This window comes from Cottoperca gobio, chromosome 23, assembly GCF_900634415.1.
Source record: "Cottoperca gobio chromosome 23, fCotGob3.1, whole genome shotgun sequence".
Taxonomy (NCBI): Eukaryota; Metazoa; Chordata; class Actinopteri; order Perciformes; family Bovichtidae; genus Cottoperca; species Cottoperca gobio.
Window position 1 is genome coordinate 5,637,821 of NC_041377.1, and position 20,133 is coordinate 5,657,953.

General features: G+C 40.4%; 1 protein-coding gene across 1 annotated transcript in view; it reads right to left on the reverse strand.

The window, feature by feature from the left end:
• The window catches only part of cacna1c (calcium channel, voltage-dependent, L type, alpha 1C subunit), a 172,929-nt gene that overhangs the window by 30,402 nt on the left and 122,394 nt on the right, over positions 1–20,133 (reverse strand). Inside the window, exons 11-32 of the mRNA XM_029461765.1 lie at positions 17,722–17,812; positions 14,942–14,968; positions 13,373–13,533; positions 13,175–13,248; positions 12,872–13,023; positions 12,358–12,559; positions 12,015–12,135; positions 11,484–11,598; positions 10,686–10,827; positions 10,547–10,601; positions 10,116–10,248; positions 9,874–10,003; positions 7,945–8,004; positions 7,444–7,550; positions 4,410–4,497; positions 4,223–4,330; positions 4,090–4,142; positions 3,833–3,979; positions 3,457–3,658; positions 3,099–3,257; positions 2,903–3,013; positions 127–210 (exon numbers count right to left, since the gene is read on the reverse strand). Coding sequence (XP_029317625.1) covers positions 127–210; positions 2,903–3,013; positions 3,099–3,257; positions 3,457–3,658; positions 3,833–3,979; positions 4,090–4,142; positions 4,223–4,330; positions 4,410–4,497; positions 7,444–7,550; positions 7,945–8,004; positions 9,874–10,003; positions 10,116–10,248; positions 10,547–10,601; positions 10,686–10,827; positions 11,484–11,598; positions 12,015–12,135; positions 12,358–12,559; positions 12,872–13,023; positions 13,175–13,248; positions 13,373–13,533; positions 14,942–14,968; positions 17,722–17,812 — 2,522 coding nt within the window. The remainder of the gene's footprint in view (positions 1–126; positions 211–2,902; positions 3,014–3,098; positions 3,258–3,456; positions 3,659–3,832; positions 3,980–4,089; positions 4,143–4,222; positions 4,331–4,409; positions 4,498–7,443; positions 7,551–7,944; positions 8,005–9,873; positions 10,004–10,115; positions 10,249–10,546; positions 10,602–10,685; positions 10,828–11,483; positions 11,599–12,014; positions 12,136–12,357; positions 12,560–12,871; positions 13,024–13,174; positions 13,249–13,372; positions 13,534–14,941; positions 14,969–17,721; positions 17,813–20,133) is intronic.

Below are 20,133 nucleotides of genomic sequence, written 5' to 3' on the forward strand. Positions count from 1 at the left end.
CACAACACAACACAGAATAGCCACAGAGGAGAGGAGAGTGGCAGGATATGAGAGAAGAAGCAAGAGGGCACAAGACAGAGAGAAAGAGGGAGCAACAAGGAGAGTGAGAGTGGACATCGTACTTACGTTGATCTCACTGAGAATGACGTCTATTATGCTGCCAATTACGATGAGGAAATCAAACACATTCCAGGGATCACTAAAGTACCCCTACACAGGATGAGGTGAGCAGGAGGAGGAGGAGGAGGAGGAGGAGGAGGGTAAGAAAGGTAGGTTAGAAGGAAAACAACATCTGCTGCCACTTCGCAGCCCTCTTAAGGTGGTATAAGGTTGTACAGTACATTGAGGAAACAATCAGCTGATGATCAAACACAGTGTAATCAACAGAATCAAGTGGTTTCCTTCGCATTATCTGTTCATCAAGTGCAGTTGAAGTTCCTGCTCTGTTATGGCGTGCTAGATGGAAGTTATTTAAGAGTTCCACCTGCGTCTTTAGGCGATTCAGCAATGCTGTGGCGTGATTATACTGAAAGCCCACTTTGTTTGATTAACTTATCGAGGGCAATTCATCATCAGTAGTGGTACAAAGTGAGTATTTATGAAAAACATCCACATAGCTTCAGGCCAAAACAGCATCATTTAGGGTGGTAAAATAAAAACATATTCTAAGGACTGTAAAAGGAGAGAGCTGCATCTTAGAAAGACTCTTTTTGTTTCTAGTCAGCTTTCGAATACTTGAACTTGGAGAGACAGCCAATATCTAACAAGGGTAATTTGGAAAATGTCCTGGCACATGGCCTTTTCAGAAACATTTCCTTAAACCGTAAAGCAAATTACAGCTCGTTCAGATTCAGGCTGATTGTTTTCCCATAGCACAGTTAGAATTTTTATGACGGTGGGCTAGGAAGGCTAATGATGTTACCATGTTTGTGCTAATATTGCAACCAGATTAGAACAGATTAGTTATTATAATGTCTAAAGATGGTTGGACGTTGGAGCAGGCGTATTGCTGTCTGGATAATGAGATGTGAGGCCACTCAACTGTTTGCATCAAACGGGTAAATTGGCAGATAAACAGAGACGCTGAGGTCCATCTCATTCATCTATTTTAAGCTTCATCGTCTGTCATCAGCAGCCGACGTATCATCTTAAAAGGTTATGCAAATATTTCAAGACATCCTCGGACTCTATAGTGGTTTTAATGAAGTGGTTTTCAGATGTAAGAATATTAATGTAAAACCAGGGTCAAACATTAATCGAGTTTAAGATTAGTACATAAATAATAATGTATGTAGTGATTCTATATATTTGCCTATATTATATATATTATATTATTAATTTGGGAGGAAAGTGAACACCGACAACACAACAATGTGCTCAGATGTTCAGATGTTCAGACGTAAACAACACAGTTAAGACAGTGAAACCTGTTCAAAAGTTCAAATGCATTAGCGCACATATTTTCCACAGAACAAAAGTCACTGGAACTGATTCCACATGTGCATCGACGGCTGTAACACCTGAGAAGTAAAAGTGCTAGCGAGCAGGTCCTCTGTGTGTGCCGGAAGAGTTTGTTAAAGTCAAACCAATGAAAAACAAGGAATGTCGTAGTAAAGGAGGGTTCGATATGGCTTGGGAACATGTCATCGTGCTGCACTTTAACTTATTCTATGGACTAAATTCATGAAAGAAGGTTTTTATATTTTATTAAGGTTTACAAATTCTAAATCTGGCAGTTGAAATAAGTCCTACATTACATAACGTTAACTACGTAAAGCGGCCCAGCATGAAGTCAGTTCCCAAGCCTTAAAGGTAGTCCTGCACATTTAGGGGGTTTACTCCAACTGGAGCCGCTTGTGCCTGAAAATACTACAAGGCATGCATGATACTGTTGCTCGCACTAAATGGTCCACGTAGATCATTATTTTCATCCATCTTAGTAAAAGGACATATTTTGTAGAACATAATTTGGATTTCATAGTAAATTGTAAACACATAATAATGATGTTTTAATTAGAAGTTAGAAAACCCTGGCTCCCAAATACTGAGATTTTTTGAATTGATTAATGCAAACAAATAATTTACAGCAATTAACTTCACATGTAAAATAAATAAAAATTAAAATAATGAACTAATTTAAACATGGAGTATTTTATAATTTGGCTCTTCTGTCTAATCAGCATAATGTGTCAGTTTGATTTCACCTCCGTACATATACTGTACATCTCCAGCTCACTGCAGTGTATTAAAGAAGTCAGTGAGCTGCAGTACAGAGGCCCGATGTGTTTGCTTCATCATAATCTGTAAAAGGTTTCTTATACTTATCTTTTGATTTACAATATGTACTGTGCAACAAGAGACCAGAGTACAAATATAATATTAAACTATGTTTTTGCTATTTGATTCAGTTCAAGGATTTTCCACTAACCCTGCCGTAATAGGATGAAGCATTCCCATCTGTTACTGTTTAAATAGCTGATGCACCAGGACGTTCTAACATTAGACCAATAAACCCACACGGCTACATAGCAACAACAGCAGGGTATCAAGGGAGCAGTGAAATTAAAAGCCACATGATGCCGTCCACTAATCATGTTTTAAATCCAGGATATGGTAATTATCATTGTGGAAGGAAATTACAAGGGGATTAGGAATATACAGTTCAACATCAGTGAGCAGTTATTTGCAATAAATGTGATTCGATGCCTAAAATGTACAGCCATAGACTGCTCTATGCTATTCATGGGTTGTAATTATTAGTAGTAAAAAGTAGATTTGTACAATTATTTGATCAAATATTCACCTTTAAACACACTGAATGCAGAAGACACTGTTTCCTGCTCTGCTCCACTGTATTGCACTAGACTGTTATTCTACTCCGCGGCTAGAGAAGTGGACCTACCCTGGGTTTGAAGGCGATCAGTTTGAGGATCATCTCCACAGTGAAGAGTCCCGTGAAGAGCATGTTGAGGATGTTCATGGCATCGTTGAAATTTTTGGTCTGTCCATGATGCTGCGAACACACATAGACGACTCTTTCACATCCACAAAGAAAGGTACTGTACTACCCCCCCATGTTATGAGTGTGTGAGACTCACCTGCATGGCCAGGCAGATGGTGTTGAGAAGGATGAGTGTGAACATCAGGTACTCAAAGTAGGTGGAGTTGACCACATACCACACCTTATACTGGTAGGGGTTCTTGGGGATGTAGCGACGCAACGGACGTGCCTTCAAAGCATACTCCACACATTGACGCTGTGACACACACACAAACACGTGAGCATGCACACGTTTGACTTTAACTTTTGTCTAAAGGGTAAAGCCTGCAAAGCCTTTTCCAGCCAAGACTACTCTTCCATCCTCTCTGAGCAGTTCCATGTCTGCGTTGCATGCTAAACAAAAGCACAACAAGTGCTAGTACTACTACTATATATAAAACAGACAGAAACAGTACCTGGTTCTTGTCCAGCTCACAGTTCTTATATTCTTGCTCTCCTTGCTCCTGGAATGTGACGATGACGAAACCGACGAAGATGTTCATCATGAAGAAGGCGATGATGATGATGTAGATGATGAAGAAGATGGAGATGACCACGCGGTAGTTGTAGACGGGTCCGACGTCCTCAGCGTGAGAGTCTATGGCCCGGTACAGTAACCTGCGGGACGGCAGGGAAGATTCATTGAAGGAAAGGAGGAGGACAGAAAATGACTCCAGTACGAAGCTTTAATTAGCAGACATTATAGGGTAGAAGGACAATGCAATGAAAAAGCTAAATACACAGTGTACAGATCAATACACATGTGCAGTGTGTTTGTATGTAGACACACACCCTGGCCAGCCCTCGAAGGTAGACACAGCAAACAAGGCCATCATGCCTTGCAGGACATCGTCAAAGTTAAAGTCACTGTTCTCCCACAATCTCTGGGCTCTTTCCGGCTTCCCCACATCACCATCCTTATACATAATGTAGGAACCCCTGTAAATACAAGTTGACACACACACACACACACATATTCACATGTATTATCTAGTGGTGAAACTATTAGAGGGAGTTCAGCAAGCTTGCGTGCGGGAGGGCTCTCCTACCTGCAGTCTGCATAGGTTTGCTTGGAGCTGTCGGTGCAGGAGAAGAACTTGCCCTGATGTAAAAATAGAGGAATTTAATACAAACATGACGACAACATTATCACTGATGACATTTCCCTCCTTTCCTCTTTACCTTAAAGAGTTGCACTCCAATACAGGCGAACATGAACTGGAGCAACGTGGTGACGATGACGATGTTGCCGATGGTCCGGATGGCCACAAACACGCACTGCACTACATGCTGGAAAACGCACCAAAAATAACGGTGAGTGTAAGGATGTGTGTATTATGTGTTGCGTGTTGCGTGTTAGCTTTCTAACCTTTAGTCCTTTAGCTCTGTTGATGGCCCTCAGTGGTCTGAGCACTCGCAGAACTCTCAGGATCTTCACCACATTAATCGCACTGGACCTGAAACACACAATGGGATTGAACTACTGACCAGTCAAACTCATTAAACACACATTTTACTGTAAAGACACGTTTGAAATAGCAGTTTAAACAGACAGTTTGTCAGCACAAACTGCAAACATTAGTCAAAGTAACTGCAGAGATTCAGACAACACACAAGCTAAGGAAAAATAATGAAAATACAAGTAAACTGGACAACTGAAGCCAAATCACATCCGAAACTCAACCAGAGGTACGACACAAGATGATCCTAAAAGCAAATAAGTATTCGAAATAGCCATGATTCTCTTTAAAGAATAGGTAAAGCTGGGCTTCAATTGGGCAAAGTCAAGAATATATGTTTACATAGATGATTACCTTTACAGAATGTATGCTGAAAAGCAATGACACATATTTAAACTACCCATACCACTATGCTAAATAATATCTCTCATTTGTAATAGGGGATTGGAAGACGTGCACATTATTCTCAAGAAGTCAAATATTTAGCTAAAATCAGGTGGCTTAATAAAAAATACCGCATTATAGTCTGGTTTAGGTAATTCTACTTAAATAATTATCATATACTATACTGTTTTTTATTTCATTATAGGTAACTTTTTATAAACAAGGAACAAACATGGTTTCCCTTTTTAACTGAAATGGTCTATAATAGTAAAAACAATAATGTGTTTATGTAATACAACACACACACTCACACACACACACAAATATATGTGATTCATTACCAAACACACACAAGTACAACACTGATAGAGCAACACAAAGACACAAACAGACATTTACAGGCAAACAGAGTTATTGTGCTGTAAGAGAGTGTCAGTTAAAGCCAAAGGTCAAACAGTATGACCTTTTGAAAAGGGAAGTGGTTCAAAGGAAAAAAGGTTTAACGTACTAACCAAAGGAATCAAATGAATACCTTGACATTTTGAATTTTACAATAAATGTTTGGGAAAAGCTTGAGTCCGTCGGTAATCTTATTACTACTTTACGTCAACAGGTTTCACGTTTCAGTTGACCGAAGAACAAATACAAAAACTTTTTCCCCGTAGTGTCACAAAAGGCTATAGGGAGAAAAGTGCATTCAAAATGTCAATGTATCCTTTTCAGGGAGTGACATTTTCGATGGTAAAGGGAGTGATTTAAAGGGAGTGACATTACTCTGTGTCGACTTTTAAACAGAAAGTAAGGAAAGACCCGTTACACAGGAAGGTAAAGTTTAAAGGAAGTTAAAGGTAGTTCATGTGGAGTAGGATTTCATCAGCAACATATCACAGTCAAACCAGCTGTGGAGATATCTTATAGTGAAGCCATACAAATGTCGACTGAATTGTAAACATAACGTTAACATGAATAGTAGCTGTTATTTTGGTTCATTATCAGCCCTGACAGGAGACCTACGTTGGTCGAAACTTAAAAGCTTTTTTAAAAATGTTTCCTTCCTTGTGGTTACTTGTCCATTTTAGAGATTGCATGGAACGCCTTCCTGTTTATCCTGAACATAGCTTTGCAAACCACCTGATTTTAACTAGTTTCCTCAGAAAGCAAAAATGCAGTTTCCATCCAGAGATAAGAGGCTAACTGTAACATGTCGGCCACACTGCCACACTTCTTTCACGTGCACTAATGTCAGCCATATTTCATGCAGTCCACACTCAACATTGTACAAGATGACGGCAGAAACATCTGTATTGTGTCATTTGTGTTAGGACTATTTGTGCTGTTTGCATATTGACTTACTAACCTCTTCAAACTTTTACCAATTTCATTCTGTTTTTCTGCAGCTTTACTTCAATGTGCACAGATCATTACATTGAAACACGGTAGGAGAGAGATATTTATATTTACAGTAAATCACCAGAGGGATACTTCAATATTGGGTAGGAGTAATAAGAATACGGCATTGAAGGAAATGTTCAGTAAATACGGAGACTGTAGCAGACACTACTAGCACCATCACCATTAATCTGACTGTGATGTATTCAAGACAAATCCCACACACTCACTACTTTTAACAGGCAAAAACAACTGAGTTTTTAGCATTGAGGTGTCATTTCTATTGCCCAGGAGAGTTTAGTTTATCCAGAAATATGAAAACTGAGTTTGAGCTGCCCCAAAATATATGTCAAAGAGTAGATAAACTAACATGTTAACACTTACTGGATATGACAGGTGCGTACAGTATTACAAGGCCCAGCGGGGGGTCACCCTCCAAAAGAAATACAATCTCTGGTTCAAAAGCAAACCATGTGTTTATTATAGCAAACCACCCATTTCTTATCAATACAGTGCAACCCCACTAACCTGTTGATAACATCTCAGATTTTAGTATTGAGGTTTTTTTTTTTCTTGCTCTCAGGAAGAAGGCTTCGACTAAAACTCTCCAAGACCATAGAAATACCGAAAGCAAAAGAGTGACAGTTGTACACAGTTAAGGTGAAGGTCTGTTAAGGGGGTTATTAATGCGGACTAATATGGACTTACGTCGAGAAGTCTAGTCTATTAAGCATTAGAGACAGAGAGTGTAGCATAGCATATTAAACATCAGAAATATCACAGCATTTCAAGGACAAGAAGCAGAGAACATATTTAATAAACATCACAAAGAGAAGAAGGGATTGGGAGTAATGAAGTGTAAACTTGTTATAGAATAGAGAGAAGTGTGAAGAATGGGGCAATTTACATTAACAAAAAAAAACGTTTTTCCCACGACTGTCTCATGCACTTGTCGTTATCTGGCTGACTGGTCCAGTGTTTTAACATGAAGTAACACAAATGTGTGTCTGATGATACTGTATGCTTCACTGATGATGTCTCTTGGAATTGCTGCCAAATAATATTAGTAAAATCAGTGCACTCACTTTGGATTAAAATGCTAAAACAGTGAATGATTAAAATGGGACAGCGGTGTAACACATGCACCAGGAAACATCAAGCGTCACTCACTGTATTCCAGAGGAGATGAGGGACACACTCACAACCACCAGGTCCAGAATATTGAAATAGTTTCTACAGAATGACCCTTTATGGAGGACGGCCCCATAGGCTGTCATCTGTAAGGGTCAAAGGTCATATTTCAGAGTCAACTAAAGAATGATAAAATCACATCATTAGTAATGTTGGAGATAATATATGATGAGCCATGTAGAGGGCAGAGATACTGACTGCTTTACCCTTAACTCTGCAAGTAGGTCCTTGTTTTACATTTCTTTAAGGAAGGGTTTACTGCCACGGACACATACTTAACGTTATTTAAAGGTAAATTCTCTATATTTCGGGCACATCGACCGGGTTGTAAGAAGCATAAACCATTGTTATAGCTAAAACATCAGCAGCAGTCTCTATCAGTAACCTACATAAACAGAAACGATTGGGACCGCATGGAAGTAAAGCAAAGGATTACTGAAGCACTTGCACCTGTCATTTATCATACACATTATATAGTACCTTAAGAATGATCTCTATGGTGAAGAGTCCAGTAAAGACATGATCTGCATAGCCTAGGATCTGGAAACAAACCAACAAAGACAATGTTTTTTTGTTTCGGGGGTAACATTTCCATGATACTGCTGCACTAATGTGCACTACACAAAAACAATATTCAATGCATTTCTGATTGAGCAGTAACAACACAACTATCTCTTGAGTCTAAGCCTCCGTGGAATTAACTACACAGTTGAGAGACGCATGAAACAAGAGGAAATGCAGTTCTTCGGGGGTTAAAGATGAACTTGTGGTCAGACTCCACAACATGCTGTAATATTAACGTCAGGTCTGAGGATAATGAATTCAGATCGGACTAAAATAGACTTTAAGAAAACAGATCGCAATCTGAAAAACAGGATGTATTATTTCATTAAGGTTTCAGACGAAGGTTAATTGAGGTAGACTGATATGCACCATAGCCAAGGAAAATATAATAAAATAGATCTTTATTAGCCCCCAGGGGATCTTGCTCACTGAGAGAATAAACAATGTACAAAACCAGAGACAACACACAGTCTTTACATACAGCTCGCAAATTACACCCATCTACCCAAAGCAAATGTATATATATATATAAACAATATGCTGATGCTCTTTTAGTGTAAACAACTGCAGTGCAGATATTTCCTACAGAAATACAGTTTACATAATAGGCTGAACAGTCTCTGCTGTTGCTTGCAAATTAATAGATTAATTATTAATACACCTTCTTGGTTAAATGTGAGTATATATATTTTTTTTACCATATTTATTTGCCGTATGTGTACATTATACATTAAATAATGTTAAGTTGACAGCGTGGCTCAAAAAGGAAAATAAATGAGTTGACAAAAGAAAGCTTAACAGGCGTTTCACATCAAGCTAATGACAGATACAGTGCTCTGGAAGGAATCTCATGAAGTGTAACAGGCCAGTCACACTAACCTTTGGTTCCTCTACATCGGTGGTCTTCACTATTTTTTACATGAGAGCCACATTGAGAGGACAAAGTCACTTTTACCACAAAGTATGAAAAGCTACATCCAGTCATAAAAAGCACGTCTGCTTATTAATCTGTCATCCCACCCTGAACATACAATATGCAATGCAGCCAATTTGACTAATTTCTCTTCCAGGTGCGTAAGTTTCGTTGAATTTTGGATGCGTCGTTTAGAAATGCGGCTCCAGGTGACTTCTCTTGAAGCCAGAGCGGGTTTGTTTGCACATTAAGCACAAAGGGTTCGACAAATACAAACTCCTCTGTCCACTTGTCTTGAATTTTCCTTTGCTAGTCTTGTATGGCTCGTACCTTTCTTTTTCTTTTTTAACAGGAGCAGCTGTTGTCTGTCCACAAACCACATCTCCAGCATCTTCCTCTCGACTCCGCGGTGGTTTGATGCTCCAAAGACAAATCTTAATGTTCCTCGTTTGTCACGCTTTGTTTCTGTCCACCTGGTGTGCAACCTTTTAATAAGAAATCGATCCATTGTACGTCTGTAGAAATACGAGCTAACTAGCGTGTAATGGTGAACCGAGTCGACCGGAGCCAAGCTAACGCAGGTATGAAGTGCCAGGTTGGTCGTAGTATCCTCCAATTTTTAATGAGCTTAAGTTTATTTATTTCTATACTAGCCCACCATGTATCTACCCGCCATGTAGCGCTGATAGACCGCCAAAACTGGCAACTCCGCAGTGAGTCAGTGTCAGCTGAGCAGGTTTAAATATCTTGTTTCTAGTCTATAATTGTATCTTTTATCAATTATTATTATCAATTATTTGTATTATTTGTAGGCTAATAGAGCAGAAACTTTCAGTGTTTTAATGGGTTATATGTATATATGTCTGTGCCTTAATGTATATCCGGCATTATACGGTGTGTATATACACTCCACTTTAACACATGTGTGCTACCTGGTTTCTGAAGGAGTCATTCTTGACTGGGTCCTCTGCTGCCAGACTGATGCTGCTGAGCAGGATGAAGAAGAGGATGAGGTTGGTGAAGATGTTGTGGTTGACGATCTTATGGCACAGAACCCTGAATCTAAAAAACAAAGTGAGAAAAACATATTTAACATTTGATATGATCAGAACATGATAGAGATAGGAAGAGACAGAAGAGCGGGCAGGAGGCAGAACTACAGGTGTCCTCTTACTGGTTATTGTGGCTGAAGACGAAGAACGCGCGGGCCTCAGGCATAGGAATGGCCTTCTCCTTCAATTGAATGTCGGAGAGTGGCCGCGGCCTCGGGCCCACTGGCATCTCTGGCTCCTCCTCCTCATCGTCTCCTGATGAGAGGGAGGAAACAATAATAGTGCATAAGCAGAGGTCACACAAAGTGACAGTTGCTCACGGTTGTTAAGCAGCTATGTTTATTTACATGTTGGTAATACCAACTTTGTGAACATATCTAGCAAGAAGAAAAGTGACAAAGAAAGGGGACAAAGGCCTAATTGTGGATGGATATTAAACAGGATTTCACATATACCTGTATAGTTGTTGGCAAGATACCCGATCTCCTTTTTAAACTTTCATTCATCTAATCATTTTCCCACACACACAGTACACATCTGGTCGGTGTGTTACCTATGTAGTCATTGGCAGGATATGGGTTTTTCTCTTCACTTTCATCCATGCTGATCTGAAGAGGGAGAACATTACATTCATTTATTGAAGTCTGTGGCTACTTTAGTCTTTCTTAAAGTGTGTGTGTGTCTTTGTGTACCTTAGTAGCAGTGTTGGTCTCTCCGTCAGAAGTGATGGACTTCAGCTCTATCTTCTCCTTCTTCTTCTTCTTCTTCTTCTCCTTCTTCTTCTCCTCCAGAGGCAGCTTCTCGTTGGCATGACGCTTCTCCAGACTAGCCAACCTGGAGGAAGAGGGAGCAAAAGACGATTAGCATCTTTCCCCTTCTACTGACCTTAGCAACAATAGCCCCGTGTTAATCTACTGGTGTGAACTGATTTAGATTAACACCAGAAGCACAAAAATAAACACTTAGATTTTCAATGATGGGCAGTATTTCAATCACAGAGGCTGGCTGTGCTGTTATCAAACCAAACAGTGAGTGAGCAGGTTGTTTTCCATCACACTTTTTTCCTCAGATCAATAGAGGTTGCAACCAAAAAGGATACATTTAATGATTTGTGCCACTGAGGGCGACGTTATCTTCCTCAGATGCAATAAAATCTCACATTACCATTGCTGACAAATTGCCTTTGTAGGCAATGAGTCGCTAAAATTACCCAATAAAATTGGTTTAGACAGAAAAGCAAAGCAGACAAATGTCAGCCTGTCTTAAAACCAGAACAATACGATCATGTTCTGATTATTAATCATTTTTAGGACTGTAATTTCAAGGCTCCAGTATCAGCATTACTGACTACCCAAGATGCTGTAAGTGTTCCCTTGATGCTATTGAGATTGGACCAACTATCCTACTTTTCTTTTAGTGTTTGTCAGACCCAAACAAAGTTTTGTCTTATATTCCTTTTCCCCAGCAACCTGTCAACATGTCCTTCTTACCTGGCCAGTTTTTTCCTCTCCTTCTCCTCTTCCTCTTCTTTCTGGGCGGATGTAAGGCTTTCAGCGTCTGCCAGATTGTCGACAGCGATGGCCAAGAAGACATTCAGTAGGATATCTGTTCAGAGGGGTGAAGCTAAGGATGTTGCTGAACTGTCAGATCATCAGTGTGGTAGGTTGCAAACAATCCTGGCAGGCGAAGTGAATAATTAGCAGACTTTCTGCATCTGAAAGACACTGAACTCCTAAATGCTTGAGCAGTGACCTCCAGCAAACAGTTTTGGCTTAATGAATGAATCTCCATGCAAAACACACCCTTCCCTTTTGCAACTGCCTCCTAAAAGAGGGGTTCGATTTAATTCAAATCACCATTAGTCATATTGTCATCCAGCTGATAGGATGCAATTTAACAGAACAAGTTTGGCTGTCAATCTTTGCTCCAGACTTTTGATTTTCCAGTGCTCGTCATCACTCATCACCAGACCCACATTATAGAGGCTGCTCTGTAGCTACTTTATGTAGGGCTCAGGATACAGTTTCCGCAGATGAAGAGGATGATGAAGTAGATGCAGACCAGCATGCCGGGGAAGGACGGTCCACCGTACGCCATGATACCATCATACATCACAGAGTTCCAGTCCTCTCCTGTTAGGATCTGCAGAGAAATGGAACAACAAATCTCACCTGCATGAAGAAAATCTTATAATAGTTACATTTTCAATTGAAAAAAGATGTAATACACTTCATTTCATTGTAAGAGACACCAGATTAAATGACTTTGTGTACTGTAGAAGACAATGATCATCATTTCATGGACACAAGCTGAGAATAGAAGACAGACCAAGATGGAAGAATAAAACATTTGCAGTCTCATTACCTGAAACACAGTGAGCAGAGACTGGGGAAAGTTGTCAAAGGTGCTGCGTCGGGTCTCGTCGAAGTTGAATTTCCCCCCGAAAAGCTGCATCCCCAGCAGGGAGAAGATGATGATGAAGAGGAAGAGCAGGAGCAGCAGGGAAGCGATGGAGCGAACAGAGTTTAGCAGGGACGCCACCAGGTTGGACAGGGAGTTCCAGTATCTGGGGGGGGACGGACGGCCAGTTAATATGTGTGCATGCGCAAAAATAAAAGTACATACAAGTATACAGGAAGATAAATAACACACTATACTTGAATGTGTGTAGTTTACAGTTGTTGAGTAAATCTGATGATCAATAAGGTAGTGATTTAAAAAGCCTTTACTAACTTGTGGTTATTTAGTCACAGTTAAAAAATGGTTAGCTTTGGCAACGTTGGCAAGTAATCACATCATCTGTATGGACAAGAAATTCACACGATCACATGACAGACCATGTCCAGCAGACGGAACCACAACCCCTGTCCATACTAACCTGGTTATTTTGAAGATTCGCAGCAAGCGTACGCAACGTAACACAGAGAGGCCGAGAGGAGACATGACCTTAGTTTCCACCAGAATGGTCTCAAGAATTCCGCCACAAACTACGAAGCAGTCGAAGCGATTAAAGAGGGAAACGAAGTACGCCTGTGGAGAGTTAAGAGAGAAGCAACATTTAAAGCAGCAAGGAGAGGAGACAGGAGTTTACATTTCTCCTGACAATCTTAGAATTGATAGAAATACAGTCTTTTCCCATACAACTCATTTTGAGAAAGAAATAACGCTGTGTGCCACTGACCTGCAGACCCAGACTGTACATCTTCAACAGCATCTCACCAGTGAAGAGTGCGAGCAACACCTTGTTGGCAATGTCTGAGGAGGACGAGAGAAGGGAGAGAAAGAAAGGAGGAAAGTGGAATAAAAAGGAAAGGTCATAAAGGTCAAACCTTTAGCTACAATCAGAATGGAAGGGGTATGTATGGGTGTGCGTATGCACCTTGCACATCCGTTAACCACTGAGGCTGCTGGTGATGTTCAGAGGCGATGGTCAGAGTGTTGAGGAAAACCAGGAAGATGACCAGCCAATAGAAAACCTGTGATTTGACCGCTGCCCGACACTTCCTCCTACACAGCCTGTTCCACCTCCGAGAGTATCGACTGAGGAGGAAGAAGCAGGGATTGAGAGGGAGAGAGATGGACAGGTAAGAGAGAGAGAAGAGGTAGGGAAAAGGAGGGACGTGGGAAAGAGAGCGGAGAGGAAGAAAAGAAAGAGGAAGAAGGAGGGCCCATGAGAGAAGAAATAAGAGGGGGAAATAATGATTAAAATAAACAAGTGAAGAAGAGAGTGAAAAACAAACAGCGGAGGAGAGAGAAGAAAGAGAAAGAGTCAATTAGTGTGTCTACAGAGTAGTGATGACATCATCGTTGGTCGGTGGTTGTCTCTCGTTTGAGAGCAGAGCTGTTGAACCTCAAAGACGTTTCACACCAAGAAAAATGGCAGTATGAAGAGCTTTGTTGCAGAATGAGATACGCACCTTTTGAGAGGAAAAAAAAGGAATTCTTAAGCTTATGAAATGATTGAAGGCATGAATTTAAACTGAAATGTGTTATATTGTGATTCACACTTCAAGGGAAATTCATGCTTCAAAAGATGAAGTGGTTCATTTTAGCGTTTTCCTTTCTAGACAATTCAACATGTTGTTTGGTGTTGTTTGGTGTTGTTATGTACACACGCTCTTTTGCACTTTTCCTGCCTTCTACTGTTGAAGTTATGGTTTCTGGTAATTGCCAGCTTCACACCTCACAGTCACATCTATGTGAACCAGTCCACTCAAAGGGTCAGAGCATTTCTTTACCTACACCCATGTACCAGTACAACTGAAATGTGTCCAGCCACTAGTGCAGTATTTTCACAGTGGCAAATTAGCTAAATGACATTAAAAGTTAATAAGGAGACACAACTTTTGTTAATGATAGACTGCCTTAAAACTAAGCAAATTAAAACAGAAACATAACTGTCGAGAACACAAGTTAGGAAATCTATCCAACCAATCAGCGTTTATTCATAACTAAATGAATCCAGACCATAACTGCCATAATATTGATACTACTATTGATTATTTGTACTTGACCCTTGATCCACTAGTATCTCACAACACCCAACATGTTTGTCATCAAACAAATCAACACAGCTAACCAGGACGTGTCATTCTTCTCTATACAAAATTCATGTTTCAGCAGTCTTCTGCTTGGGTGTGTGTGAGCTATTTAGAGTCACTTGTGGCACATGATGCACACACTGAATGTTACATGAGACACAACTCACAACAAAAAACAAGCGAACATGCATTCTTACAGAAATCTTTCTAACGTACAGAATGTTTCTGTCCCTAAAGAGGAAAATACACGTCATTGTTTAGAAAATGACTCATTTCTTTTATAAGGAATAGTCTGTCACGCACGCACGCACGCACGCACGGACGCACACACACACACACACACACACACACACACACACACACACACACAGTGAATTAAGAGACAATGGTAAACAACATGTACTAACCTGAACTTGGATTTGGAGATCCTATTTCTGGAACACAGAAAACAGAATGGATTATACACACACACACATACACATACACACACACACACACACACACACACACACACACACACACACACACACACACACACACACACACACACACACACACACACACATATAGACAGGTGCACAACATGAAAGGGGTGATTTGAGAGGGATATTTGCCTTAGCAAATATGCTCCTTGATCAACTTAGTTGTGTGGGTCCAGTATACCCTGCCCCTATGAGAGGCAATTACCTTATATCTTATAAGTAAACACTTGTGAGTTTAGAGTCTGAGGTAAACTACATTAAGTGTAAAAGCTGCCAGACTTGTCTTTTTCTCTGCAGAACTGAAGACTTTTCTTATGAACAAATCACCCCAAGCAAACACATATACAGTGGCATCCAGTCAAAAGAAAGAAAATGCTTTAAGTTTGGATTTCCTCCAATCAGCCCAAGTGTGAAACACAATGTATTAATAGAAAAATGTATGTTGATTGTTCACCACTGTAACAACAAAAAGGCACATACAGAGTACGGAAGACAAGAGATTATGGAAGATTGTATCTGGAAAGAAAAGAAAAAGAAAAAAGAGAAATTCCCACTGTGGAAATTCGAATTATCAAATTATTATCTGTAATGTTGGAATAACATGATTTGACCATGTGGGCTGAATCTATAACTTTAATATGGTACAATTATAGGCTGATGCTCTTGTTTACGGTAAGGGTTGTTAATTAAAAACCTGATCAAATAGTACAAATGTTTGGTAAACACAACGATCACATTCAATGATGTACTGCTCAGTGTCTTTATGGCTCCGTTTGTTGCATTTCATTGCAGCATTGCCTCTACATTCTTTTTGACAAATGTATTACATCAAAAAGAACAAATTAGTGTCACACACTGCGATGAGCTTTGAGTGAGTTGTTGTGAGCAAGTGTGTACTGATCTTGTCTGTAGAAACAGATGAATGGACCCGCTGACTGGCTGGCTGACCGACTGACTAAAGCAATGAAGTGACTCACTGACTGAGTGAACGATGGAATAAAATGACTGACTGGCTGGATATGGAGGCCGACAGTACACGTCTCTTCTCTCCATGCGTCTCGATTATGCAGATCAGCAGGCGTCGAAGTAGCTCCAACCCCGAGGTCTGTCTCCATAGCGATGTGAAGAAGAACTGACAGACACCGAAAGTCTTATCTCTATAACAGTGTGAGCAAATGATCGCAGCACAACTTGTTGCAGTCTAGCAGAGAAAGGACGAGAGCTCGTATTTTCCAGTCTTGGCAAGGTTTACTATCAAATTGGTTGAGGACAGTCTGATTACTTTGAAAAGATCGATGAATGAAGTGTATTCTGCAGCTGTTTTAGAAGTTATGAATGAGAAAGTTATACCTTGTGCCATAACAACATTTATTGGTCCACAATAATATAATCGAGAAAGCCTTCGACGATTATCAATAAATTGAGAAAGTAAATGGCAGATTGGCGATCGCTGCAACATGCATCAAACGGACTGATACAACTTTTTACTATAACTTCTATTTGACATTATGTGTTCAGATATAATGCTCAGCTGTTTGGAGTTGTTTTGGTCTGACGGGACAAACAACAGAACAAAAGACAAAGTAACAGATGGACAGCGAGAGTACAGATAAACGACAGCGTGCCATCCAAGTGTGCCTACTGGCCTTGCTGCTCCTCTGCTCCATGGTGTTGCTGATTCCCTTTGATTTCACTTCTAAATAGTTCATTGCATACTGCACGTTAACTTTCTCTATTCAATTCTATTCTTCTATGTTCACGGTGAAGCACAGTTTTGTAAGTAGGTGTGTTTGCTCGTGTGTGATGAAGTGGGCCTGCTGGGGTCACGGCTCCTGCGTGGCCTTGTGTCTAAGAAAGAAAGCGACGCACTTGTTTGAATAATGTAAAAAAAAAAAAAAATGTAAGTAGAGGGGGGGGGGAGCAGGGGCAAGTGAGTCAGCTGTTCCTGAGCTCTCACAGGGGAGGAGGAAAGCACTTCAGCAGCAAACACAAAAGGTGAGAGAGAGCAGAAACAGACGGAGAAAAGAAAAGGAAATACAACTGGATTACTATTAGATAAGATGAAGCCAGGATTTATTAATAACTTTTCATTGAGTCCCACATGATGGTCAAGCTCAATAAAAAAAAAAAAGATTAAAAACAAGTAAACTTCCAGCACAAACAAATAGTTTTAGAACCAACTTCCGACTTCAATGGGGTTGTTTAGTTGTAGTGTACTAGAAAGAGAATAAGGCACTGAGGTTTGTGTAGGATTAGTTCCTCATAGCCCGACCTACGTTTCATCAATGTCACAGATTTGTTTGGGGGGGAAAGAAAAAAGAAGTCATTTGGCTGTGAAAATGAAAAAGACCGCTTATGGGAACAGCAACTGTGTTCGGCTGTCTCCTCCGATGCACTTAAGTTCTCCCTATGGACGTTTTATCAGTTTGTAGAACGCTGATAACCCGCCATCACTCTGCTCTCCTCTAACCAGCATCGGTGCGTGGATTCTTACAAACTTCTGTGAGCTTGATGAGACGGAGGTCTGGCTTGTGAGATCGGTGAAGGTTAGACGCAGGTAGAGCCACTTGTACCACGGCTAACGCTGAAATGCTAACACAAGAAAGATGCAGGATAGAGTTCATCGTTGGTGTCGACAGAAGGTGACTGAGAGGAGGAGGAGGAGGAGGAGAAGAGGTGTGTTTGAAAGAGGGGGAGGTACTTACGCTAGCCGGGTACAGCAGGTCTCCCCCTCCACGTCTCCCCCGGGGGCGTTATCTGTGTTGACGGATTCGTTCTCACTGGCTGGCATGCTCACTGAGAGACAGAGAGGAGCAGAGGCCGAGAGAAGAAAAAAAAAAGAGGTGACGGAAAAAGAAAGAAAGAGATCAATTAACAGAGCGGGGAAATGGGTAGTACATCCTCGCTTACATCAATGATACGCTGTTTTTATTTCTATAATCGCTCAAAACATTGTGGAGTCCAAAATGTCAACTTTACAGATGTACTACTACACACACACTTAGCTACAAAGTGCATCCAGTCTTCTGTAGGTGAGTACTGAGAAGCTGCTCTTTTATAAAAAGTATACTGTATATATTTACACTGATTGTCTAAACTAATTACATACTAACAATATTTACGGCTTAGGGATCCTGGGACAAAACCTCTGCAACAGCTATTAGAAAGGATTTCAAAATCTAAGCTGAATGATTGCTTAACTCCAGGTGAACTAAATCTTAACAAAACCCTTTTGTGATTGTATAGCTCATGGAGGTTGAAAGAAAAAAACATGCTGAAGATTCTGGTCTTTGGTCTGCAAACGTTGCGGGGGATGTCGGAGCTTAATTGCAGCCAAGGTTTTTTTTTTGAAAAACCTTGTAATGCTTTTTATTCAGTCGTCCGAACTTCAATCATGCTGTGAGAGATTTGGCAGGAGACGCAAACATCTGAAAATTAATAAACGTGTTCAAACAGGTGGGAAGCCCGCGGAGCCCGAGCTTTGTTTGTTTCTAAAGCCACAAGGAGACTGTAAATGTGTCACTTTGTCGCAATTTAAAGACAAGTGTAGTGTGTGAAGATGGAAGCATGAATACCGGGAAGATGGAGGCAGAGACCGCACTAGAGAACGGACAGGAGTCATTTGAATCGGCAAAATTGTAAAAGAGGAAGAAGAAAAAAAAGGGCCTGGAAAATAGTAGTTGAGGAGAAGGAGTGATGGAAGCATCGAGGGAGGTCTGGATGGAGGAAGAGGGAAAGAAATGGGATAAATGTGGGGATTGCTGGTTGAGAGACTGATATGACGTGATACATTGCTTTTTATTGCTTCTGTCAGTCTTTGCTTGCCTGCGGGAATAAGCTGCACTCCTCTTACTGTCACCTCAAACACTTATTGTAACACCCTCTGGGTACCGGAGTAAGACACTGATATGAATCTCAATGCGTCTTGTATTAAAGTAAGATATCCACCGTTAAATAAATCAAAAGCTACTCTTGCAAAACAGCTCTAAGCATGAAACCAAGGGACATGATCAGTACTTATGATGAGAGGGCTTTAAAAAAATATTCAATAATCTTGACTTGAACTCAGAGATTATGTCACAAATACAGCGCTTGCAATGCAATTTTGCTAGCTCTTAGTTCTAGTATTTTATTGGCCCATATGCATTCCTACTGATATTTTTAAGCGTTTTCCATGTTTAATAGTGTTCTATGCAGATTTTCTAACAATAAAAACTACTTTAAGTTCCATACGAAGAAAAGAAAAATCATGGTGAACATGTGGCTAATGCATGACATGCGTGAATAAGATGTGCAAAACAAATGGGCAATAAAAATGAAATAAAGCAAAGTCTTTCTCAGCGTGCAGTCAATCATCACAAGTCATTCCACGCGTCAAGACCTGAGTGTGAACATAAAAACTAGACAAAGTCGTCTTGTTTGGACAATAAAGCATACGGATATCTTTTTGTGGGTCAACCTAGTTGGCGGATTTAATATAAATTAGTACATAAGATTTGCGGCACTTATAAATAAAATAAAAAACGGATTTCTTTTGTTGTTGTGATGTTTTATATCAAGGGCAGGCTTGTAAGCACTTAGCTAACATAATACATCAAAGTAAGCTGCGGTAAGTGAACTGTGTACTTTGCCACATGCTTGGTGATGGATGAATTCTGTGCTGTAGAGATCACGATGGTCTCTGTGAACATTAAGGCCTCTGCTGTGAACACGCTGTATGCTCCTCCACTTCGCCACGTGCCACCTGCTGCTATGCTACTTAGTTAAAAGCACTCGGGGCCCTCCAGTCTCTCCTGAGGCTAAAGCCTTTCAAATATAAAACCAGCCTGGTGCCTTCTCCTCAATGGAGCTCTGAACTAGTTTAATACCTATTGTTAGAGTAAACCCCAAAGACTTGAGACACCGAGAGAAGGAAGGAGATGAAGTAGGAAAATGAAGGAAGGAACAAGGAGCAAGGGAGGGAGAGAATTGGAAGAAAGGAAGGAATAAGAAAGACAGGGGAAGGGCAAAAGAGGGATTCGTTCATTCTAACCAATGTTGGCATGTGTGAATGACTTAAAGTATTACAATGACAAAAACATTCACTAAAGTAGTCTTCAGGGGAAACACAAAGGTGT